Source organism: Cheilinus undulatus, linkage group 10, assembly GCF_018320785.1.
Source record: "Cheilinus undulatus linkage group 10, ASM1832078v1, whole genome shotgun sequence".
Taxonomy (NCBI): Eukaryota; Metazoa; Chordata; class Actinopteri; order Labriformes; family Labridae; genus Cheilinus; species Cheilinus undulatus.
In genome coordinates, this window is record NC_054874.1 from 32,996,747 (window position 1) to 33,020,534 (window position 23,788).

Here is a 23,788-nt window from a genome sequence, read left to right on the forward strand (position 1 = left end):
TGGCATTCATTGCTTATCATTTCATTATTTTGCATCCTCTCTCCTTTACTGACCTGGAAATAGTTCTCCCTCCACCATGATGAAAGATCTTCCAGTCTCTTATAGGCTACAGTCTCCTCCAAAAGTATTGGAACGGTTGGCCCAATTCCTTTATTTTTGCTGTAGACTAAAAACATTTGGGTTTGACATCAAAAGATGAATATGAGACAAGAGATCAACATTTCAGCTTTTATTTCCAGGTATTTACATCTTGATCTGATTAACACCACATTTTTAGGTGAGCAAAAGAATTGGAACAGAGAGATTTAAAACAGATTAAACTGAAAAAGACTTAATATTTAGTTGGAAATCTTTTTCTTGCAGTAACTGCATCAAGCCTGTGACCCACTGACATTACCAAACTTTTACATTCTTCTTTTGTGATGCCCTTCCAGGCTTTCACCACAGCCTCTTTCAGTTGTTATTTGTTTTGGAGGTCACTCCTTTCAGTCTCCTCTTTAGCAGATAAAATTCTCTATAGGGTTTAAGTCTTGAGACTGACTTTGCCAGTCTAAAACCTTCCACTTTTTGCCTCTGATGAACTCCTGTGTTGTTTTGCCAGTGTGTTTTGGGTCATTAACTTGCTGCATGATGAAGGACCTCCTAACCAGTTTGGTTTTATCTGTCTTAAAATTGGCAGACAAAATGTTTCTGTGGACTTCTGAGTTCATTTTGCTGCTGCCATCATGTGTTACATCATCAGTGAGGATTAATGAGCCCGTCCCAGAAGAAGCCATGCAAGTCCAAGCCATGACATTACCTCCACTGTGTTTCACAGATGAGCTTGTATGTTTGGGATCATAAGCAGATCCTTTCTTTCTACAAACTTTAGCCTTTCCATCACTTTAGTAAAGGTTCATCTTTGTCTCATCAGTCTATAAAACTTTGTCCCAAACTTTTTGGTAAGCCTAGCCTCCCTGTTCTTCTTAGTAATTAGTGGTTTGCATCTTCTGGTGTAGCCTCTGTTCTTTTGTTCATGAAGTCTTCTGTGAAAAGTAGATGGTGATACCTTCACTCCTGCCCTCTGGAGGTTGTTGCTGATGTCACTAACAGTTGTTTTAGGGTCTTTCTTTACAGCTCTCACAATGTTTCTGTCATCACCTGCTGCTGTTTTCCTTGATCTAGCCATTCAACATCTATTACTGAGTACACCAGTGGTTTCTTTCTTCTTCAGGACATTCCTAATGGTTGTAGTGGCTATGGCAAATGTTTGTGCAATGGCTCTGATTGATTTTCCATCTTCTCTCAGCTTCACAATCTCTTGTTTTTCCACTTATAGACAGCTCCCTTTTTTATATTGTTTACACCTCTAACTATAAATGCAGTCTGCACAGGCAAAACCCATATCTGAAACTGAGAGTAGACATTCAGCACAATTTATTGTGTGAACGATCAATGTAATAGGACACACCTGGGCAACAAAAGACACCTGACAGCCACATGTTCCAATACTTTTGCTCACATGAAAAATGGGTGGGTTCAAACAAATAATTATATCTTCAAACTTGTCCATCAGATCAAGACATAAATACCTGGAAATAAAAGCTGGAATGTTGATCTCTTGTCTCATATTCATCTTTTGATGTCAAACCCAAATGTTTTTAGTCTACAGAAAAAATAAAGGAACTGGGCCCACCATTCTAATACTTTTGGAGGGAATTGTATGTACCTGAAGGAGGTGAGAAAAGAGGATTCTGTAGATCAGTACAAGGACACACCAGTGTTTCCTTTTTCTCACAGCCCTGATCCTCTTAAAATGTAACAGTTTAACACACAGTGATGATAATGGGTTTAATGGGAAGTTGTACATTTACAACTTCATTCAAGATCATTTAATGTCAAAAGATTGTGACATTAAATAAGGCAGCAGTTTGTTTATTACTTTTTCAAAGCTTCTTGTGCAGATCACAAGGATGCAAATTAAGTAAAAAAGCCTTAGTTATCATACATACATGAGTGAGAGATGCATGGATACACAAAAATCAATTAGGAAAGACCTATGGTGCAGATATTCCACTTGTCTAAGCTGTCAGTGATTTTTGTCTTTAGTAAGGTGAGATATTAAGGTGTAGTGTTGTCCTTGATTGCAGTGCAGTTGTTGCAGTGGCTTAACCAAAGTGTGTTGAAATGGATAATTACACATGCAAATAATGTGATTAAAAATTAATTCACTATTTATACATTAATGCCAACGGCCCCATAATAATAATAATAATAATAATAATAATAATAATAATAATTCCCCACAAACCTTCCTGGGTGATTTTGTGTCTCCTTCAAGCTTGGGTCCTCTACCAGAGGCCTGGGAGCTTGAGGATTCTGTGCAGTGCCTTAGCTGTGTATACTTATGATACAATGCATTTCAATGTGATTATAAGTCAAGGTAAGTGGTCATTAGAAGCTTGATACAAGCCATTATAAGAAGCCATTGTTTGCTTAAAGCAGGGGTTCTCAAACTTTTGGGGGCTAAGGATCCCTACCAGGAGAGAACATTTTCCAAAGACCCATTCCCAGGTTCACCATTCGTGCTTTCTGGCAGGTGGGGAATAAACTTTTGTTGTGTTGTCCTAAAACTTCATGGCTTTACATGAAGACACACAACACATTTTGGTCTGCTGTCATCTCAATAAAACCAAACTCGAGATAGCTGTCATCATATTTTCTCACTTTAGCTGGTTTGGGCCAAACATCACTTGATGAAGTGGACACGCTTTAAATATTTATCCATTGTTGCTAGCTGGACCTGCACACCAAATGGATCCTGAGTAAAGTGACTGATGCACCAGTACTGTAGATTTATTTGATATGTCACAATCATATCTGAGTTTTTATTGGCCCACAGCTGACTTATGTTGGAGTCATTGGTTTAGTATGGTTGTTTTATGGCACTGTGGTCCCTATATGCATTTATTTCCTTTTAATGACATGGCATTACCTTAGCAATTTATTTTAAATTATTTTGCGGACCCCCATGTTATGGCTTGAGGACCCCCAGGGGTCCCGGACCCCAGTTTGAGAACCACTGACTTAAAGTAAAGTGAAAAATAGTAATATTAAGATAATGTAAGACCCAACAAACGAATTGCCATAAATGCCGTTAATTTCAAAGTTCAATTCAAACTTTGGTAATAAAAATTCCCCACATTTGCATGACTCGAACACTTTAACATATTAAATGAATATCTGCAATTTATTATATAGACCCTGGGATTGTAACTGGTTATGATATTGGTTACTGTTGCAGAGTATTATAAATAGCCATGACTTCTATTACAACTGTGTTATACATCATAATGTGTTATAATGCGTTACAAATAAAATGTGTCATATGTATTATAGAGATAGTCTGCATTTCTCTGGCTTTTTGTTGTTGCAAAAATGGCATACAGACTTTTAAATGTGATCCTTTACTTGGCAGGTAGGGTCAATTCAAATATTCCATTTATTTACATCATGGGGAACTTAGCACTGGACTTTTAGTTATATTGTGAAAAGGGGAGAAACAAAGTGTTACAGGTTTTGCATGTGCTACATCAATTCTGACCACACTTTAGAACTTATTTTTATATGAACTTAGCTGTTCATACTGATGGGGAAAAGAGAAACAAATACAGAAATCAAAACATGCTGAACTATAACAGTGTTCACTGTAGCCACAACAAAGCCTTTCTCTATCAAAGATTGTTGCAAGAAGTGCAAGATTACAGTGGGAAAGTGTTAATTATTCTTCTTCTCATGTAATCATTAAAAGATCAAACTACTGATCACAGTGTTTTACATCCAGGTCCATAATGATTAATGCCATTAATGATTTGCCTGGAGGTTTAGAATAAAACAGCCATTTCATTCTTCTGTGCTCCTGCCATCAGTCCACCCTTAAGAAAAGAGCAGCTGTAAGAAAACAGAACCCTAACAAAGCATGCAGTTGTGTGTGTGTGGTTGAGAAAGAGAAAAACAACAAATAAAGGATATACATATTTCAAATAATATTTATTGTTACATATAAATATGAACGCATCTGAGCTCTGACATCAGTATAACAATGATTTAACTGATGAGAAGTTTCCAAAACTCTACAAGAGGGAAAATAACTCAAAACCATTAAATATTATAACTGAAAGAAGTTTGAAATAGAACATTATTTGTCTACTTTATTCTTCATGTTTATAATAATTTACCCTTTTTTTTTAGTACATAGCTGCACCCAAAGCAAGAAGGAGCAGCAACAGCAGCACAAATGAGGGATTCTATAGAGGATCTAATGTAAATGGTTCCTCACAGAGCCTAGAGAAGAGGTAATTTAATGTAACACTCTGTAAAAATCACAAAAAGTTAAGCTGGGAGTCTTGGGAGTGCAACAAGCATATATGGCTTCAGTATTCTGCATATGTATGCAAAAACAGGGCATCCCTGCCAGTGGCATGAATATAGCTTTTTTTCTCGACAAACCAAGAAATGATTAAGAGTGTTGGCTGCCTGTAGTAAAAACAGTGGGATAAAAAGCCACTGCCATGGAGAGTTTGTTCAGGCCTGCTGGCTCTAAAGGATCCTGGAGAATTTCAACTGCAGCACTTTGGGAGAGAGGAGGAGGGAGGAGGGGTAGTGGTGTCCTGAGCTGATCTGTGCAGGGGGCTGCAGAGCCGCCAGAAGGACAAATTATGTGAGCAATGCTGCCGCCACCCCACACAATCAGGCGCACAACAAAGGGAGATTTCAAGGAAAATGCACATTGGCAGAGTAGATAAGACAATGTTGGACTTTTAGATAAATAAATACATAGATCGTTAACAATCTAAAATAGATAAATATACTTACAAATATGAATAAATAAATATATCAATATTTTATAAGCAGGCAAAAGCAGTTACACAAACTGATAATTGTTCTATTTTAGAGCCCTGCAAAACTTATTTAAGTGGACTTCCTCATCATGTTCATAATGCTTTATTTGACTACTTGCAAAAGCTACTCAGTAGGCTGAACACATACTGATTTTGCCCCCATCCTGTTTATTTCAAACCATAGAACATAGGAATTCCTCAGCTGTCCTTGTAGAATACGGAGGAGAACAGCTCATAAACTCTGTCAGACATGTACGGATGATTGGATTTCACCTGGTGACAAATCAGAGAGAAAATCATAAACTCGCTTACACAGTTGTGACAGTTTCTTACTATAAAGCAACTCACTGTACTGCTAAAACAGACGTAGACAAGGATCAACAGAGTAGACAGCAATAAAAAATAACGAGAAAAAAATCCTTATATCCTATTTATCAATCAGTGATGGCGCAGAAGCACAGCAGTAGTTCTGCAGTTATGAAGGCAAAAATGCAGAGGCCATGGAGGTGGTTCACAGGACGCTGGTGGTAACCAACAACCACATATCCACAGACCAGGGACTTAAATCTGAAAATTACAGCCTGTCTTTGCTGCACAGAGGTTGGTTAACATTCTTTGAAAATTAAATGGTTGCAGCTGGAAACAATCATAAATAATGGTAGAAAATCAAAATTACTTTTGCAGCTAATGCCGACAATTATGGAAAAAACATCTGAACGTTTAGTGAGTAAATTAAGATTGTTACAACTTTCATAAGTCAATACATAGATACACTTGGCTAGCTTAGCTGGTAATTACATGGGACATACAGTGCTTAATAAATTTATTAGACCACCACCCAAAGTAAGGTTTATGCCACAGCTGCCCTAAATTAACAGCATTGGTAATTACCAAAATCATTTTTTATGTTTCTGCAATGATTAAAATACCAATATGTAGAAGCTCTTTAACTGAAATGATATTTTTAATGGTAAAATATAATTATTATTGTTATCCATGAATTTTCAAATTTACTGATTTACAAAAAAACTGAAAAAATAGTAAAGCACATTATTATTTCTTGATTAATATGTCAAATTATAGTTATTTACTTGCATTCCTGAACAGAAAAATAAGTTTTAGTGGTTAAATGTTATGCGTGATTAATTTCTCACTTCTCAGAGAAGCCCAGTGAGCCGGCTCAAATTTGGGTATAAAAAGGTGAATTCAGTTTGAAATTCCTCATTCCTGTTCAAAATGGTAAAATGTTTGAGAGCTCACTGAAAATGAAAGAGTCCGCATTATAGCACTTCATGATGCATCTTGCATTGCATCTTAGGTTTTGGGAGAAACAAAGTAAACAAGATAAATGTTGGTTAATTAATTTGGACCAAACCAGGAGAGCTCAGTTGGTAGTTAGCTCATTGGAAACACATAGATTGGTATTTCTATACCTCACTCCTGACAGGAAAGCAAATAATGTAAAGTATAAACACAAATAATAATTGCTAACTGCACTTTTGCCCTCAAATCTTCCAAATAACGATTCAAAACAGTTCTTTTTGTTCAAAAACTACTGGGAAACTTTAAATATTGCATTACTTTTTGCAAGAACACACAGATCAAGTCCTTCATAACATCTATCAAAGAAATGTACTGAGTCATCTCCAAAGAGGTACTTTGCCTTTGAAACATTTATATGGCTTTAAACTGCACTGCTCACTGCTCATGTGTGCAGACTAAAGCTGGTTTCAAGTGACAGTTGATCAGGCGTTAATATTACAGTGTAACTTAATACTTCAGGGAAGCAGAAGGTGGGCCTCAAAACATACATGAAAAGACTGGCTATTGTACAGGGATAGTACACTGAAGGAAGTGTATTGTAAAACAGTTTAGTGTAGTTACGATGCATTTCTAGCTCTTACATTTAACATTTTGAGTGTGATTATCCCTGTCCCAGTTAACAGAGAATGCTAACGGAGTGAATAAAAAAATGTTCTACCTATTTGGATGAAAGCTCCTTCTTCATGCAGGTTTTAAAAGAGGTGAACTTCTCCTCAACCCTGATGCCCTGTGATTGTGGGAAGGAGAAAGTGAGGGGGAGAAGGAGGAATACAATATGACAGACTGCTTCTGATGTCCACTAGATGGCAGTATTACAGAACAATCCCTAATCCCCACAGGCAGAGGTGGGGTGTGTTTCAGTAATGAAAAGTGGCAGAACTCAACTTTGCTTCATTAAGACATATGGTTAGAGTTTATTTAATACATAACCGCTTTCCTTTAAAAACACAATAAGCACTAACAAGATGGTGTAGTTACACAGAGAGAGGTATGTTTCTGATGCTAAATTATGCACATATGCATGCATATATGAGGGAGGAGGAGAGTTAGATTAGCACTTCGCATCTGTAGATGATAGAGATAGATGATCTAAATTATTACTGATATCTCACCCCACCACCACGGTGCAGCCGGTCTTTCATGACGCCAATGAACTCCTTGTGGCTAAGTTTATCATCATGGTCCTCATCGAAGATCTTGAAAACTGTGTTGACCAAGTGTTGGGTCAGCTTGATGCCTGTAGCCACATAGACAGCCCTGGTGAACTCCTCTGAGAGAGAAGAAAAAATGGTTATCAGTAAAAAGTGTAGTCAAAGTTCCAGAAGAAACATTTAATTCTGTTAAAAAAAGATCAGCTATAGATAAGACAAATCATTCAAAAACTTCAAATTAGACTTTGAAAAGTGACAAATATGTGCCTGGAAGTTTCTGTGAAAATGCCCCTGGTGACACAGAGTCAACAGAAAATGTATGCTAACAATATGCTAATAGAAATGTCCCTTATTTTTGAAGATGTGCACAAATGTGTATAATAAATCTATTTAAGTTGGAATGATGTTTTTCAAAAATATGTTAACTTATTTACAGTACAACAAAATATAAGCTGATAGATTACTTGAAAAAAACTGTGACTGGAAATTGATTAAAAATATATATTTACAGATGAAGCCATGAAACAAGTGGCTTTAAAACAAATAATCTACTCCTCTGTCCACTCATTTCTGAAATCTGTAAATGATCATGACTGTGATGCAGCAAGAAGACACAAGAAATAAAACTTGAAAATACTAAATGTCACATCTTAAGAGAAAATAGTAAAAGAAAAAAAAAAAAACACTTTTGACCGGTTTAAAATCAGTGTGTGACTACAATCTATGAGACTTCACCTTGACCAACAGAGCGGTTGGCAAAGTTGTACATTTGCATTGCGATGGTAAAATCCTCCAGGTTGTTAAGGAACTGAAAGAAGGACCTGAACTCTTCAAATGTGATTCCCTGCAAAGAGATAACAACAATAAAACAAAATTGGTGTATTTACAAAAGATAAAGCTTCTGAAATGTGAGATGAGAAATTACAGCCCCACATAAAGCAAAATGCTACATGTGTCAACAGTCCAGCAAAGGATAGTGCTATAATTCACACAACACATAATCTGCCCCCTTTCATCCTGCAGTGAATCCTTAGTGTGTGGGGGACCTTGAAGTCATTGGATAGATAACACACCCAAGCAAAGTATACAATGCTGGATTTTCCCCGTGCGGTATGGACACGCTGAGCTGTCAGCAGCAGGGGGAGGATTGCAGCTTTTGGGAAGAGGTCAGGCAGTTTGCAGACTTTTCTAAGGCAGATTAACCTGATACTTAAATAAACAAAAACAACAAAAGTGATGAATCCCAAAACATCTCAGCCTTGGCTGATGACTCAAACACTGCGCCTATTTATCTCCACTCAACCATCTCACAGCTACTAGCTTCTTCTCACTCGCCGCGCCTCCCCCTAAACGGGTAACACACCCAGCGGAACAAATGGAGTAATGACTAATCTGTGATGCTTTGCTGTTTTAACAAGGTGAGGGCCATAAAATATCTCTTTGCCTAACGATCAGACCCACTTGATACAATCAATGGAGATCTAGCAACAGGCTACTCAAGGTGGCTGAGCAGCAGGTCAGTGTGTGAGAGGAAAACAAATTAAAGTTAAATGGAGGATGCTTCACTCAGCAGCTTATTCAGAAGGCACACTCGAAAGAAAGCTGCCCTTATTCCAGAACAAAAAAAAAACACTCACCCTACCCTCCAGAGAGACTGTCTAAACATTTATGCAGATAAACCCTTATTTAAATGTTTGATAGCCAAAAAACCCTCACTCTTCTTTCAAGTTCTAAACCTTTATCCTATGGGGTACAGAGGGGGCATGAGTGATCTGAAAGAAAAGTTAAACTCTTCTTTAAAAATTGAGTAATCCTTCAGTTAGTAAGCTTTAACAAGGGTGCTACTTCTTTTTTGTTATCTAAACAAAGGTACACTGGAAAAGTGTTTTGATTGTTTGTTGAAGTAATGTAATATTTTCGTTAATCAAATTCAGGTTTGTGCTTTAGATGCCATGGTTCATTTTTGGGTGGTTTAAACTTGCAATTGCAGGTTGTTCCTTTATCATATATGAACTGAGGTAATGCAGACCATGGGTGCCTGAGTGTCTGCCTAAGCTGCACAGTTTTACCAAAATGCCTTCGGGCATTAGAAACTTTTGCACCATGAATGAAGTTATTGACTCAGTAAGAGAAGTCCCACCTGTGGGGACCAATTAAAACGTTATAAAGAAGATACTGGAATGGAACTTTCTTTATCTAATGCACCTTCTAATCTTTCACCATAAGACTGAACAGTTAAAGATTGTTGGAAAAACTCAAGTGATGTTAACAAATATCCAAAACAGCTTTTCTTGCTCTATTTATCTGAGTTAATAGAACACATTTTAGTTTAAGTGATCAGTGCTCACACACTTTAAGTATCTTTTTGTGATTAAACACAAATTATTTGACAATCATCCCTCAATCCTCAGAGTTTCCCTGGAATGCCTTTGTGCATTAGACAATTTGCACCATGAGTGAAGTTGCTGACTCAAGGCTCAGTTATGCTCTACATTTGTACCGAATACAGATGGACCTTTCTGTCCGTACTCTACGTTCATTTGGTCCACTTTTCGTCCATTGTCTTGAAGCTTATGGATACAGATCAAACAATGCAGTATTGCCACCAGTCGTGGAACGGGTTGAGCAATGCGGCCAGCAGTTTAACCCGGAGTGGCAAACACAACGAAAAGAAAAATCTGAAAGAACTTAATCAAGTTTTCTGAGGAAACGTAAACAAATACTATCAGAAAATGCAAACATATGAATGATGTTAGCTCACCTTGGCACAAAGACAGACAGCTACAAGAGCATAGCTGAGCAGAGGATGGACTGGTCTTTAATTCAGTCTATGGGATGGATGGAGCAGCATCAAAGCAGCTCAGTGACAGACGACGACCTCTCGTGGATTAGTTTTAAATGTCCACTCAAACATAATAGATGCCAGCAGTACGAGGGCAGTGACAGATGCAAACAGATCTATTTTCATATGTGCATAGAGTATAAATGAGCCTTTAGTCGGAGATGTCCCACCTGTGGGGAACAGCCACAAGACCCCATGAAGGGTATACTGAACATTATGGAAGAAGACTTCCTAGTTCAGTGTGCACCTGTCAGTTATTCACACTTATAGTCACCTAATGCCAGCCTTACACTTTATGACTTTGCAAAAACTCTTAAAGGACTCTAAAAAGATGGACACCTGAGATCCTGTCACATCTAAAGACGATTTGTTGGCAAGCCGTTGAGTTTGTAGTATTGTAAAAACAACTTGGAAAGATATTCGATTTGCCACTTCCTGTCGGAAGTCAGAAAAACAAGTTGGAATCAAGTTACAATGACAAATGGAACGCACTTACGACAATATCAAACACGTTTGATATTATCGAAAGGCCAGGACTGAATAAAGACCGCTTTTAAATGGCTAAAATACTGTCTTATGACCACCTTACACCTGATCACGGGGGAGAGCTGCGACTATAGCAAGACTCCCATGATTTTACTCTGACTTTGGACTTTTGTCTGCGACTTTGAAACTGGAGGAAAAGTCATTAGGTGTAAGGCCGCCGTAAGTTGTCCGGCCTTAGGTGACATAAATGTTCAAGACTACAGTATGCGAAAGAAATAACAAAAAGAAGATAAGAAATTACGGAAAATTGCAGTGGATTACCAAAAACACTTGAACACGTTGTTTAGAGTTGGACTGAAAAACAATCTTTAAGTGTAATAAAGTTTCCACAGTGTAGTTTAACTTAAAGTCAAAAAAATTCAACTCAAATGTATGAGTACAACTGTGTTGATATCCCTTAAAAGTAAATGCATCTGACTTAAAAGAAGTGTGTTCATAAAACTTTTTTAATTTGAGATGGGAAAACTAAATTCCACTTGTTACCACTTGAAGCAGAGTTTTTAAGTTTATCCAACTATTCTCTTTTTACAGAGCATGTTTTCTGTATCACCCATTTAGAGTCTTATGCTAAACTAATCAATCAAATCTCTGGTGAACATAGCAGACGATTATTCAGTATAGATCTTCCCATGTTGAAAACAAAGCCAAAACTCAAAAATGTTCATATGCTGAAAACCGTGATTCAAATGTATTTACGTGTCCAATAATGAGAAACCAAATTACGTTCTTGTAAGCCTCTTAAGTAGCAGACGGGAGTGCTGTAGATAGGAGTGTCAAGAACTATAGAAGATTTGACTATTAAAAGGTTGTACAAATATCCATAAATGTTGTGTGATTCATTATCCCTACTGATTGTCCTTGATTACATTATTAAGATAAACTTAACATTTATATTACAGTGTAGTTTACTGCTCTGCTTGCAGAGGAATGGTAGCGTTCTGAGCTAACATATTCTGAGGGGAAAACAAACGCACCTTTTCATCTGGTATGCTATGGCGCACATTCTCCAAATACCCACTGACATCATCCACATTGGTGTAGCGAAGGAGAATCCGAGCAAAGTCTTCCTCACTTATGGTGGGCAGGCCCTTGGAGTAGGAGAGGAACTCTATCTCAAGCATCTCTGTCTGCAAGTTGTCCATGAATCTAAAGGAGCAAGACAGAAGTCAGCTGATGACAGGAAATGCCACCACCAGAAACTCACATGCACAAAGGAACACTTAACATGGTCAAAACAAAACCTCTAAAGGTTGAGCTGTTGAAAGGTCAGTGTGGTATAAAAATGATTAATGGTTAGTGTATATACCAGATTTCATGGATTTCTTCATTTGTTACAGAACAGACAAAAGGTTCCCAACTCACTGATAAAAATCTTCAAATTTCAGCTCAGCTTTGCCCTTTTTACCAAAAAAATGTACCAGCAGCGTCGTCTCTGTCTTTTCATTTACATGCTGTCAGAAGAAAAAAAGGGACAGAATTATTAATCCTCGTAATATTCAAAATCTACTCCAGATGTGCTATGTAGTTTAAAGAACAGAATAACACATACTGCACAACTGATGACAGATTTTTTCTTCTAAAAATCAAGTTAATCTCAGTTGTTACAGTTTTGTTACAAACACGTGGATCATGGTATCACCAGGCAACCCTGAATGCTTTATGCAATGTTAGTTAATAGCCATTCAAATTCTGCAATTGAAAAATTCTCCAGAGTTAATGGTTAATTTTTTTCTCTGAGCCTGAAACTTAACAGAGAGAGCAGGCATGTCACTGTTCAGCATGAACATGTGCCATGCAAAATACCCATTAAACATGCAGGGAAAACAGGGGAATATCAAAGGACCTTTATCTGGGAAAAAGAAATCATGTTTTTCTTTCATTTATAAGTTAATGAAAATTTCAAACACAAAACACAAATGACATCAGACCCTACTATGGTATTACTAGAAGGGTAAAGTAAAGCATCTTAGTGATAGCATGGCTACCTCAGTGAGATCAGAAAACAGAACTTGACTTGAGCCACGTCTGAGAACATCCCACATGCCGCGGGCCTCCACATGCTGACTGTCTTTTTTAAGAACCTGTGGCAGCAGTTGAAGCACAGCTGTTAGAAAGAAAAAAATGCATCTTGCAAATGTTAGTTAACTCCCAAAGACACAGTGCACATCATAGGAGCAAAAAGGAAGAGATATCCGGCTATGAAGGAGGTCATGATTTCGTTTTAGGATAAAATGGCAGATACAGCGGGACAGATAGACCAAAAGTTAAACACGTAGAAGCAGACTGGACTGATAGGATATATCTGAGAGGCCTCTCAGCCCTGACATGAGCCTGCTCTGCAGCCATGCATGCAGCTTTTTGGCAGAGCATTGAGCCAAAAAAGCTAACACATGTCCAAAGCATGCAGGGCCACGAGACCTAAAGGGGGTTTTATGCCACTCAACCTGCCCAATACATCACCATTTGATGCTATGTTGTGAGGTTAATGCAAGGTATCGGACATCTTTCATCTGCGGTTGTCAGTTAGGTTCAGATACATTTCAGAAACAATATGTGTCTTTTGTTTCAAGGTTGTGGGTTTTAAAAAGAAAAAGAAAGATGGTGGCGCAGATGTCCCTGATAAACCTACAAAATACAAAAATGCTTTTAAACATATGAGCTCTACAACAAGGAAGCTTATTCCTTCTATTTTTTCAACAAAGCTATGTTCTTGAGCTGCTCTCTGTTGAACCAGTCATTATTTTTATTACAGTTTACACTGTTTCCTTCACACTACCAGCTGATGTAGGACTACTGTAGGTACAGCTATACTTAAACACAACTATAAGTGACTGGTGGTGGGTACAAAAAAAGATCACTGGACAGACTGAGTTCTTAAGAAACAATAACATTTCTGCCTAGGTTTTCTAATATAAAATGTTTTCCTCACATTCTCTAGTTTCTCAAGCCAAACATCACCTCGCTGAAAAGCAAAATCATCACACAACAAACCAGATGTCACCTTAAGTATGGCTTCCTTCATTTCATATTTATTTATCAGCTTTTTTTCATCTCTTTAGCCTGAGGGGAAATGTGAGACAGCTGATAAAACAGCTCTTCCTCTGCGCCTTGTTGCTTTCCACCATAGTGAGAAATTTACGACATGATCCCACAACTAATTATGGAACGACACTTTAATGTGCTGCCCTGTTCTCATCGTACCCCTTGGAAAGATCTCGTTGGACTTGTAATTAGATTATGCTGGGGAAAGCCCAACTACAGCACTCAGGACAAGCCTGTTAAAAAAGTTAAACTTATGAACTTTTTGCTGTGAAGACAAAATGGTAGGGCAGGAGAAATCAAAACAAAAATCACACCTAAATGCAAAGTCTTGCATTCTCTGAAAAGATCTGGTCTGTCTCCTTGTTGGACTCCTCTCTGTGTGTTCATAGCTTTTCACTGCTTTTTTCCCCTCTTTGAAGGGCATCTTCATGGCCAAACGTATCACAAAAGGTAACCTGAGCTCAAATACCACTACTCAAGAAACTGTGAAAATAAAACATGGGGGTCTTAGTGAAATACTGTCAGTCTGCTGGTAAAAGCTTCTTCAACTAAATTCTCGGCATAAGGCAGGTACATAAGTTATCTGGTGTGTCCCCCCTGTTCTACCGCACACACAAAGACAACATATCAGATATTTCTGATGGACAAGCTGATATATTTCAATCAGAGAGATTGTGAATTAGGTTATCTCTTGTTAACAGATATAAATATGGGTGGTGTCATCCTGTTAGTCCCGTGTGCTTTCTGCTTAAGCATAATTTGTAAAAGTATTTTAGGATAGGAGGATTCATGCTACAATTAGATACAACAGGCAGAACAGTTCATTTTATTTGTGGAGAGAAGTATACATACAGTGTGTGACGGGGATTTGTGACTACCATAAAGCTGCAGGCTCTGAAACACAAAAAGAGCAGAGAGAGAAAAAGTTTGTTTAATTCACAAAAAATTTACAGAGAGAAAGAGGCTCAAAATTATCTTCTAACTTAACTCAAAGCCTTCAAGTTAATATGATGTGGCATTCATAGTCATCTTCTGTTGTAAGCTTTGTGAATGAAGCTACAGCCTTCATTTTTAAATCTTTTTTTTTTTTTTTTGCAAAGTATCTTTATCTTTCTCAAAAGTAGAGTGCTCATTCTAATGATCTTTTTGATGGTTATACGGGCGTCTGATTAATTCAGGACTGTCCTAAGATGCTACCGTTTGTTCCAGTGAAATAAGCTCCTCCATGTTGTGTTTGTGTGATAAGACCTCAAAGAGTTGCTCTTATCATTCTTTTCAGCTCTTCATGTTTATATCCACCTGCATGCAGCATAAGACAGGCCGAGAAAGATGAAAGACCCAGGCATGTTTTACCTTGTTTGACCACATTCACCCCTTTGCAACCTGCGTTCTCTCTAGGAATATTTGAAGTGTTGCAAGAAAAACCTCAGAAAAGATTTAAGCATCTTTCAGATTATTGCTTTGAATTTGCTTTTTATCCCATATGGCGATGAAAAAGGAAAAAATATTCAGTTTTTCATTGCCTGCCAATTATGATATGATATACAGTGCTTAAAAAATTTATTAGACTACCCTAACCCTTACCAAAGTAAGGTTTATGCCACAGCTGCCCTAAATTAATTAATCATTTTTTATGTTTCTGCAATGGTTAATACACCAATATCTAGAAGCTCTTTAACCCAAATGATATTTTTAATGCTAAAATATAATTATTATTGTTATCCACGAATTTTCAAATTTACTTATTTACAAAAAAATTAAAAAAATAGTAAAGCACATTATTATTTCTTGATTATGATGTCAAATTATAGTTATTTACTTGCATTCCTGCACAGAAAAATGAGTTTTAGTGGTTGAATGTTATGCTTGATTCATTTCTGACTTCTCAGAGAAGCCCAGTGAGCCGGCTCAAATTTGGGTGAATTCAGTTTGAAAGCCCTCATTCCTGTTCAAAATAGTAAAACGTGGAGATCTGCATGCCTACATGGGTTGGTTGCTGCCACATGATTGGCTTATTAAGTACTTGTGTTGAAGTGGCAGCAGAGATAACACATCATATTTCTGTGTTTACATTACAAGAATTTACAGTGGATTTTGTGACTGGTTTGACTGTCTTCTGCACACCTAAAATCTCAGATATAACATGTATAATTTTTATACTTTTATGCTTTTCCATATTGTTTTAGACAATAGGCAGTTGCATTTTATTAACAACCCAATAAAAAATGCTCTGTAAATCCCAGCCAGCACCAGATGAGACAGACAGTTTTTGATTTACAAACGTGACACAGAATGAGTTACTTAGCCAGACACTTAGCCTCAGACTTACACAATGAGCTAAAAGGACTAATAAACTAAAAATTAGTAAACTGCAAAATCTGCAATAAGCCTCTGGCTTCATTGTGACCAGCATTACTTTAAGCATAGTCATTTAGTCTACTGAAAAATGATACAAACCAGCACTATTTATAGCAGTAGCTTTCGCAGTAGGTATAAGGCAATTGTGAAAACAGCCAGTGGACGTCAACCCAATTCAATAGAAATAAAAATACAGTAACAATAGAGCATTTTTGTGTACCTGCTGGTCAAATTTTTGCATGTCTTCAGTAACCTCTTTTTTGTCCTTTTTCTTACGGAAAATTTCTTCAAGCTGGAAATGAAAAATAAGTAATTGCACATATTATCTTATATTGGCACAAGTTTATCCTATTTCATCTACGTATATCTTCAATCTGATTCTCAAGGATATACACGTACCACCAAAAACTCCCTTTTGTCCACCATTTCATTTCCATCTGCATCAAACATGTTGAAGGCAATCCTGAAGCCTGCATGGGGCTCTGAAATAAAACAAAATCAATCACACTGAAGAACGGCATTTTAATCTGTAAATCATCTTCAAGAGGATTTTTCAATTATACTTACTTGTTAAGATGCAGAGCAGGAATAGGTACTCTGTGTAACTAATGACACCTGGAATAAAAGGAGACATTTATCAAGGTGAGGAACAAAAAGAAAAATTTTCAAGACAAAAAGGGTGAGCCAGTTAGCTGAGGATGTTTATAGATTGTTAAAGTCAGGCGTTAGAGATGAATAAGGCATCCACAAAAACAGCGCACACCTTGAGACAAGAGTAATCTTCTTGCGCTCGCTGATAACATCTTAAAAGGTGCCTTTTTACTTCATGCTTGGTGTTTTCCTCACACAAACAAAGGCTTTACAACAGAGCTGACCAATCTCAACACAAACTCAAACAAATTTAAGGCCTATGGCTTCTGATCGTGTTTGGGTAACAAGGTGTAATACATTCTCAAGTGATGTGTCACTGATTGAGAATGGCCGATTCAGGTTTTGTGTCGCATCCTTCAGCTCCCTTTGTTCTGTGACACGGAGATGGGAAGAGTATGTGTCAGGAGACATCTCAGCCGACTGAGGAGGCTTCTCCTTTCTGCCTCTGAAAGCATTCCCAAGCTTTTGTTTGCTCGGGAAGATAGAGAATTGAGCGCAGATAGTTCTGGGTGACTGCTCTTGGTGTTATGGGAAAAGAATCCAGCCAGGTTGCTTTGGGATACATATCCAGAAAGAGAAAAACTCAATGAAAAAAAAATAAAACAAAATAACAGAAGTAGATTGAGCTTTTTTGACTGTTTCTCTGCTGGTGAAATAAAGCAAACAGATGGCAAAACATACAAACAATTTAAAGTGTAAAAAGGGATGTGCAGCATTAAATCTTCTTTCCCCAGCTGTCTTTGTTGAGCCGGTAGGTAATGCCACAGATCTCTAGCTTCAAAGCCTTTAAAGCTTAAATGGGTTGAGAGGAGAAAAAAAAAACTTTTAAGATTCCAGCGATGTTTCACCTATACCACACACCTTCACTGTTGAGGGAGCCGCCCCCACCGCTCTGAGCTCAAGTAGATGTTGTTAGACAATACAAAGAATTCCACAGAAACACTTCATACAGAGTGGCAGTCCCAGAGATGTAATCCAATGCCATTCTTCAGCTTCATAATGTCCGTGGTGATCAGGGGGTGGCCAGTGGGACATGTCTTGACATAGCTGGGTTCAAACAGCTCCCTCATTCTCTAAAGCAATGCTTTGTTCACAGATCAATCCAGCCCTTTTTTTCCCCAACAAAGCTGCAACGTTTAACAGCAGGATTAAAAGCCCCAAATCCCAGCATTGGCACTTAGCTAAAGCAACAGAGGAGAGAGAGAGAGCAGAGCAGTGAGATCTGATGCTCCCCTGGCTCACATGACACACTGAGCATGAGTCTCAGGTTGGAACATTTAAAATATCATCTCTTACTTTATATCATCATAACATAAGATTTGCTAGTGAATCTGCATCAATGTTTAAGCTGCATTAAGTAGTGTTTCATATTCATGATGGCCGTGAGCACACTGCTCTTAAATCCTCAACAGACTTGGGAAGAATGAGCTTTTGAGCTTTTAACCTTTAACAGAGAGAAGCAAAGTCCTGCTTATTTCTCAAGCAGACAGGATATACACACCCCTCCAAAAGTATTGGGACGGTGAGGCCAATTTCTTTATTTTTTGCTGTAGACTAGAAACATTTGGGTTTAACATCAAAAGATGAACATGAGACAAGAGATCAACATTTCAGCTTTCAGGTAACAAGCACATACAGCAAAGAACAATCACAAATCTACACACCTCAGTAGCTTTAATAGATTTAAAAAATCTAATACAATTAATATTTGACCAAAAACATATTGACCCCATTTATAAATCCTATTGTTTGTGGTATATTACAAAGAAGACGAAACTGAAAAAGCAAAGACACATTCTATAAGTATAATGAGAACCAAATAGGCTTTAAACTGGCTTTCATATTTCTTAATTTTAGTGGTCTTATAAGTGCAGAATTACTTCTCGTAAAGAAAATCTAAAAACAATAAATTTGTGACTAATTTTAGAAAATCTTAGGGGCTAGAAATTTCCTTTGCCACAAAATCTTGCAAGTGTAAAACCTTGCTCGAGTGAACTTGAAAGTTTGTTCTTGCTTAGAAAAATCCAAGATCAAATTCAATTTTCACAAAAGAATTCCCAACATACATGGAAAATACATTTCCAAAATCACTATTATTTATTTACTTCAGCCTGAAACTGCTATTTTTAAGGGGAACACTTCTCTCACTAAAATAAGTACCAAAAAGGTTTTCTTAGTTTTTTGTTTCTTTTTAAGACAGAGCATGAAGGATCATTTTGTTTATCATTAAAGGAACATTCTCCCTGTGAAGGCCACCTGAGAATATCTCTTCAAAAGTTACCAGACTGATGGAAAGATAAGATAGGATTTACAACACAAGAGCTGCTTTAGCTTTATTAGCACACCAGACCAATCTCTGAACAAGACATGGAAAGCCTTTTAAAAAATAAAAGTATAAAAGGGAATTACTTTCCTTCTATGGCTTTAAATGCAGAGCTGTCAAGTGGGTAACGTACCTCGTTCACGAAGATTTCTAAACAAATTAGATGATCCTTTCCAAACAGGCGGGGTATCAGCCAGCATCTTCTCTAATTCCTGAGAGAAAAGACAAAAATCCCAAATCCATCCATCAGTTTTAAGTAGTAACACAAGGAAACTCAATGTTTGTTGGCATTACAGTAATTACAGAGGTTTTGCACGGATAAAGAGGAGATTATGTTATACAGCAACAAGTGCTCTGATGACAGAACAACTTACCTTTTTTGTGAGAGATTTCCATCCTCTTCTACCTAAACAAAAGAACTTTGACAGTTACTGGAAGACAAATATCAAAGTAATGCTTTATTTTAATGAAGAATTCCTTACAGGATTTCAGAAGCAGGAATCAAAAGTGAAAACAGGTGTTTTAGTGGACAGAGTCAAAAGCTATTTGTAGATATCTGTGAGTGCATTCCAGTGCTCAATAAAGCATATGATAAGGTGGAAGTGTTGTTAAAGAAAAAAAACTTGCAGAAAAATCCAACTGAAACTTTACGGACACATTTTAAAGCCTGGTGCCATAATTGCAGTTTGATAACTAAGGTGTCTGAATGAGCAGGCAAAGACAAAAAAGGGATGTTGTCCTCCAATAAAGGCTTGCCATTTTGATGCTTTCTATGAATTTTTAATAACCAGTAAAGCTTATGGATTTGATATGAATAATTTACATGATAGCACTTTACATTTGGACTACATGCTTCACCATCAAATGGCCATAACAGCTTCACGTCTTCTTCCCTGAAATAAAACTCTCAGAGATGCTTCATGGCCATATTCAGGGCTGTAGAAATTTCTACAGGAAAGGCAAAAAAACATTACCTTTTACAGCCACATTATAACCATAAAACATGATTACCATATTGCAGCACATAAGCCATTAGTGTTATGCAAATATTCTTATGCTGGTAATTAACCCCCTATTACTGAGGCCACATCCAAAACATCACAACAGGCCACATGCTGTATAACTTGTAATCAATGCCAGTAACTAGGTCTTATCATTAAATTTATGACTAACATGCTAAGTTGTTTGGTCTCTACGGGTCTATGCAAGTTTGTTGCCACATAAATGAGCCATAAAAGTGATGTTGCTGGTAAAGATGTCTATCTTTATGCAGGTGTTATGACTGAAGCTGTTCAAGCTGCAGCTTATTGTCTGATGGCACTTCATAGGCCCTCAACAACAAGCAAGGTCCCAGGAAATAACACCAGCACATTTTTTCAATGTCAACTAAGTGGAGGATAAAGGAACAGAAATTTACGTGATGCCTTGTTGGAAGTGTAATTAAGCAAATGGCAGCTGAAAAATGAAGCATTTCTTTTCAGAGCACTGCAAAGATTACAGAGTTAGGGCAGCACCTGCTGCACAGCATACAAAAATTTTTTATAAGGAATAAGAGTCTTAAACTTTCTCCTTAAAAATATTAAAAACAAATATGTGCAATTTTCCCTTCTCTGAGACAATAATCTATCACTGCCCAGGAGTTATTGAGCAGAGAGTGGGTGGAACATCATTTACTAGTTAATCAAATCAAGTTCACACAGCCACATCTTACAAACATAATCACAAAGTCAGCTGGGACTAATGCTACTAGCATCAGAAGATCAGAGGAAGAGATTGTTTTAAAAACAGTTCAACCACTTTCTCTAATTGTGTCATTTAATTTGTTATTCTGATATTTTGGTTTAAACAAAAAAGTAAGATTAGGTAGGTCTATTTTGGTATTTCTTCTTATGATAAATGGAAAAAGGGCCACAACAAGTAAATATTCCTATCTGAACTCAATCTTCCTGCCATATTTAAGATTTTTTTATGTCATTTATCAAAAGCCAGAAAAAAGCTCACAATAACACTTTTAAAGTGATTATGTCTGATCAACCATCCTGATTCATAAAAACACTTAATCTGAACAACAGAAATTGAAAATTAAAATATCCCTCACAGTAATCAGTTATTAAAGTGTTTTTGACTGACACGTCTGTCTTTGGAATTTTTTGAAAAATTGACATTTTAAACCCTTGAAATCCGTAATCTATAACTACTCCTTTCCTCCTACAGAGAATGTTCAGAGGTATGGAAAGGCGCTGAGTAACAGCAGTGCACTCACTCTTGGGTTCATTCAAAGTGATGGACTCAATGAAGTTCAGTGGTGTCATGTAGAGCTGGCCCTCGCACTCCACTGAACTGAACAGGCGAAATCTGTTTTCATAGGATGACATGTACATGTCTCCATCATCCAGATTACGGGCTCTAGCCTGTAAACACACACACACACACACACACACACACACACACACACATAACCATGACACATTGTATAATAAATCAACATGGTAATACTGTCTGAAAGATACTTGTTATGGAATCTGCAGAGGCTTTTCTTGTCACGAAAGACCTGGCTCACAACAAAAGGCCCATGCTTTAATTCAGTAATGGGGCACATGTTATGTCAGCCTTATTTTTCATCCCTGTGTACCAGATAATGTCCCTACAACTGTTCAAACCAAGCCAGATCAGAAGGCTGGACTGGTGAAGACAGACTGGATCTCTCTGTCAGGTGGCAATATGCCAGGTCTACTGGGCACAGAGCAAACACCCAGGGAATGTGTGCCCCCCTCTGCTTAACCATTAAACCCCCTCTAAACACCCCCGCCTCTCATCAAGTGTCAGCCCCTCCGCCAAGTCCCAGTGTCTAGTTTCCTGTGTCCCTGGATTCCTGCAGCCTGTGGACACTAGTCAAGGTTTCGTCTCTCCTACCAACACTTATAGAACAAGGAGTCTTCTGTAGTTAGAAGTGGACAAACCAGACCTGCTCTACATGGCTTACATGTTTGTTTATATCCCCTGTGATCCACCAACATCTTGACAACAATGTTGACACATGTCCGAGCTACTGACACTAAGTGTTGAAGTGTTACCATTCAGGCTAACAGAGCCATACCGGGGCAAGAAATGACCATTTGAAAAAATCCAGTGATGGAGAAAAAACCTGTGTAAAGGCTTACATTAGAGCTTAAATCATTTATCATGATTGAATACTAAATTAAGAACAATAATTAAAAAAAAAGCAGACTAACTGAAAACTTGGTTTGCAACAGAAGTTTCAAAATTACTTGATCTCTTACTTGATGAGGCCTAACTATCTGATCTAAATATTGCAGAAATACACAGGTTAGGTGTAATAAGTTGCTTCAAAATTAAGTTTCTTTATAATCTGAAAGATTTCCTACAGTGCTCCTCCTTAAATGCTTCTTTCCTTCCTTTTTAACCTTCCATCAGTGCCATTCAAGAGCCAAATGTTTCTGATTTTGACTGACAATTGTTAATGTCAAAAAGTTGCTAATGCATTTGCTGAAGAAAAACAGATAGATTTTGGAAATAATCATTTAAACTTAATATTTTCAGTATATATATATATATATATATATATATATACGAAAATATAAAGGAGGGTTGTATCCTTCATGAATATCATTTAGAACATGTTGAATCCACCACTGACAACATTACTTAAATCATATGGTCACATAATGTCCATAGTAATTGTCTTCTACCTTGAACTTTGTATTACCCTATTGTATTGTTCATTTTGTTGTGTACTCTCGACATCATTGAAAATGAGAGCATGCTCTCTATTCCTGGAGATTTAAATAAAGGTTGAATGAATAATTAGAAATTGCACGCTTAAATATAAGGGCATACAAACGCTTCCCACAGCGACAGGTCACTGTAAGGCTGCTTTTTTGATCATATTAAACAGCCTTGCGTGAAATCATCTTTCTTTTTCTTTTGAAACATTAACTGTTTAGAATTCAACATAGCCTATAAAAACTACGCAAGCTATTAGATCACGTGACCTATAAAAAATTCTTCGCTATTTCAGCACCAAAGGTCGAGGATAGCTCCTTATTACAACATATACATGTTCCTATATTCTCACGAGCACGGTGTGATTTTGGCGAAATATCTCGAAAATGCTGACAGTCTGATAACAGCCGTACTGACAGGCTACGCAATGAGAGAGATTTCTTATAAAAACACTCAACAAGCGAATCCTAACGTTGCACCGTACCTTCTCGGCTGCAGAAACTGATGGCAACGCCAGATGAGAGAGTCGAGCCACGACACAGCTCTTCAAACCGGAGCGACCACCGTCAAACAAACAGCAATAATAAGAGGCACCGACCACTGCCGTGACGCAAGCTCCGGTTGCGATTACTTTTAGCGCTTTTGTCCCTTTGGAGGACGTGGGTTGATTTCGTGTCGTGAAAGTCCCTGTTTTAGGGCTGTTTACGAGTGTAGGGATAAGTCTACGCAGGGCAGCCATGGCTGTTTACACTGAAGGGTCGTAACTGACGCAGAGCACGGCAGAGCAGCGCGAGCCGCCTGCTGCTCCGAGCTCGCGAGAAATATCGTGGATGTTTCAAGGCGCCCTGGGATTAAAGGGCGCCTGGCCTGTTTCATGAGTGGTGGAAATGTTGAAATTACCACATAAACATAGAAAAATACTCTGAAT

The 23,788-nt window shown here is 37.6% G+C and overlaps 1 protein-coding gene across 2 annotated transcripts; it reads right to left on the reverse strand.

Annotated features, from left to right (window-relative positions):
- Positions 1 to 4,010: 4,010 nt before the first annotated feature.
- On the reverse strand, positions 4,011 to 23,755 carry micu3b (mitochondrial calcium uptake family, member 3b). Of its 2 annotated transcripts, XM_041797657.1 has the most exons (15): positions 23,345 to 23,755; positions 21,380 to 21,527; positions 19,491 to 19,522; positions 19,250 to 19,328; positions 16,710 to 16,757; positions 16,542 to 16,624; positions 16,363 to 16,434; positions 14,637 to 14,678; positions 12,728 to 12,823; positions 12,105 to 12,193; positions 11,717 to 11,888; positions 8,090 to 8,198; positions 7,316 to 7,473; positions 6,862 to 6,930; positions 4,011 to 5,153 (listed from the first exon to the last, which is right to left on the reverse strand). In XM_041797657.1, the coding sequence occupies exons 1-14, from the start codon at positions 23,597 to 23,599 to the stop codon at positions 6,862 to 6,864; spliced, it is 1,452 nt and encodes a 483-aa protein (XP_041653591.1). In that variant the 5' UTR covers positions 23,600 to 23,755; the 3' UTR covers positions 4,011 to 5,153. The 2 variants fall into 2 exon arrangements, with proteins under 2 accessions (XP_041653591.1, XP_041653592.1); XM_041797658.1 differs by lacking the exon at positions 12,728 to 12,823.
- Positions 23,756 to 23,788: the final 33 nt, after the last annotated feature.

Excerpts from the sequence above, each read along its gene's own strand:
- micu3b (XM_041797657.1), bottom strand. The coding sequence starts at position 23,599 with ATGGCTGCCCTGCGTAGACTTATCCCTACACTCGTAAACAGCCCTAAA. Across the intron at positions 16,625-16,709 it reads CCTGCTCTGCATCTTAACAA|AGCCCCATGCAGGCTTCAGG; the intron begins GTAAGTATAATT and ends GTTTTATTTCAG. Across the intron at positions 11,889-12,104 it reads AAATTTGAAGATTTTTATCA|ATTCATGGACAACTTGCAGA; the intron begins GTGAGTTGGGAA and ends TTGCTCCTTTAG.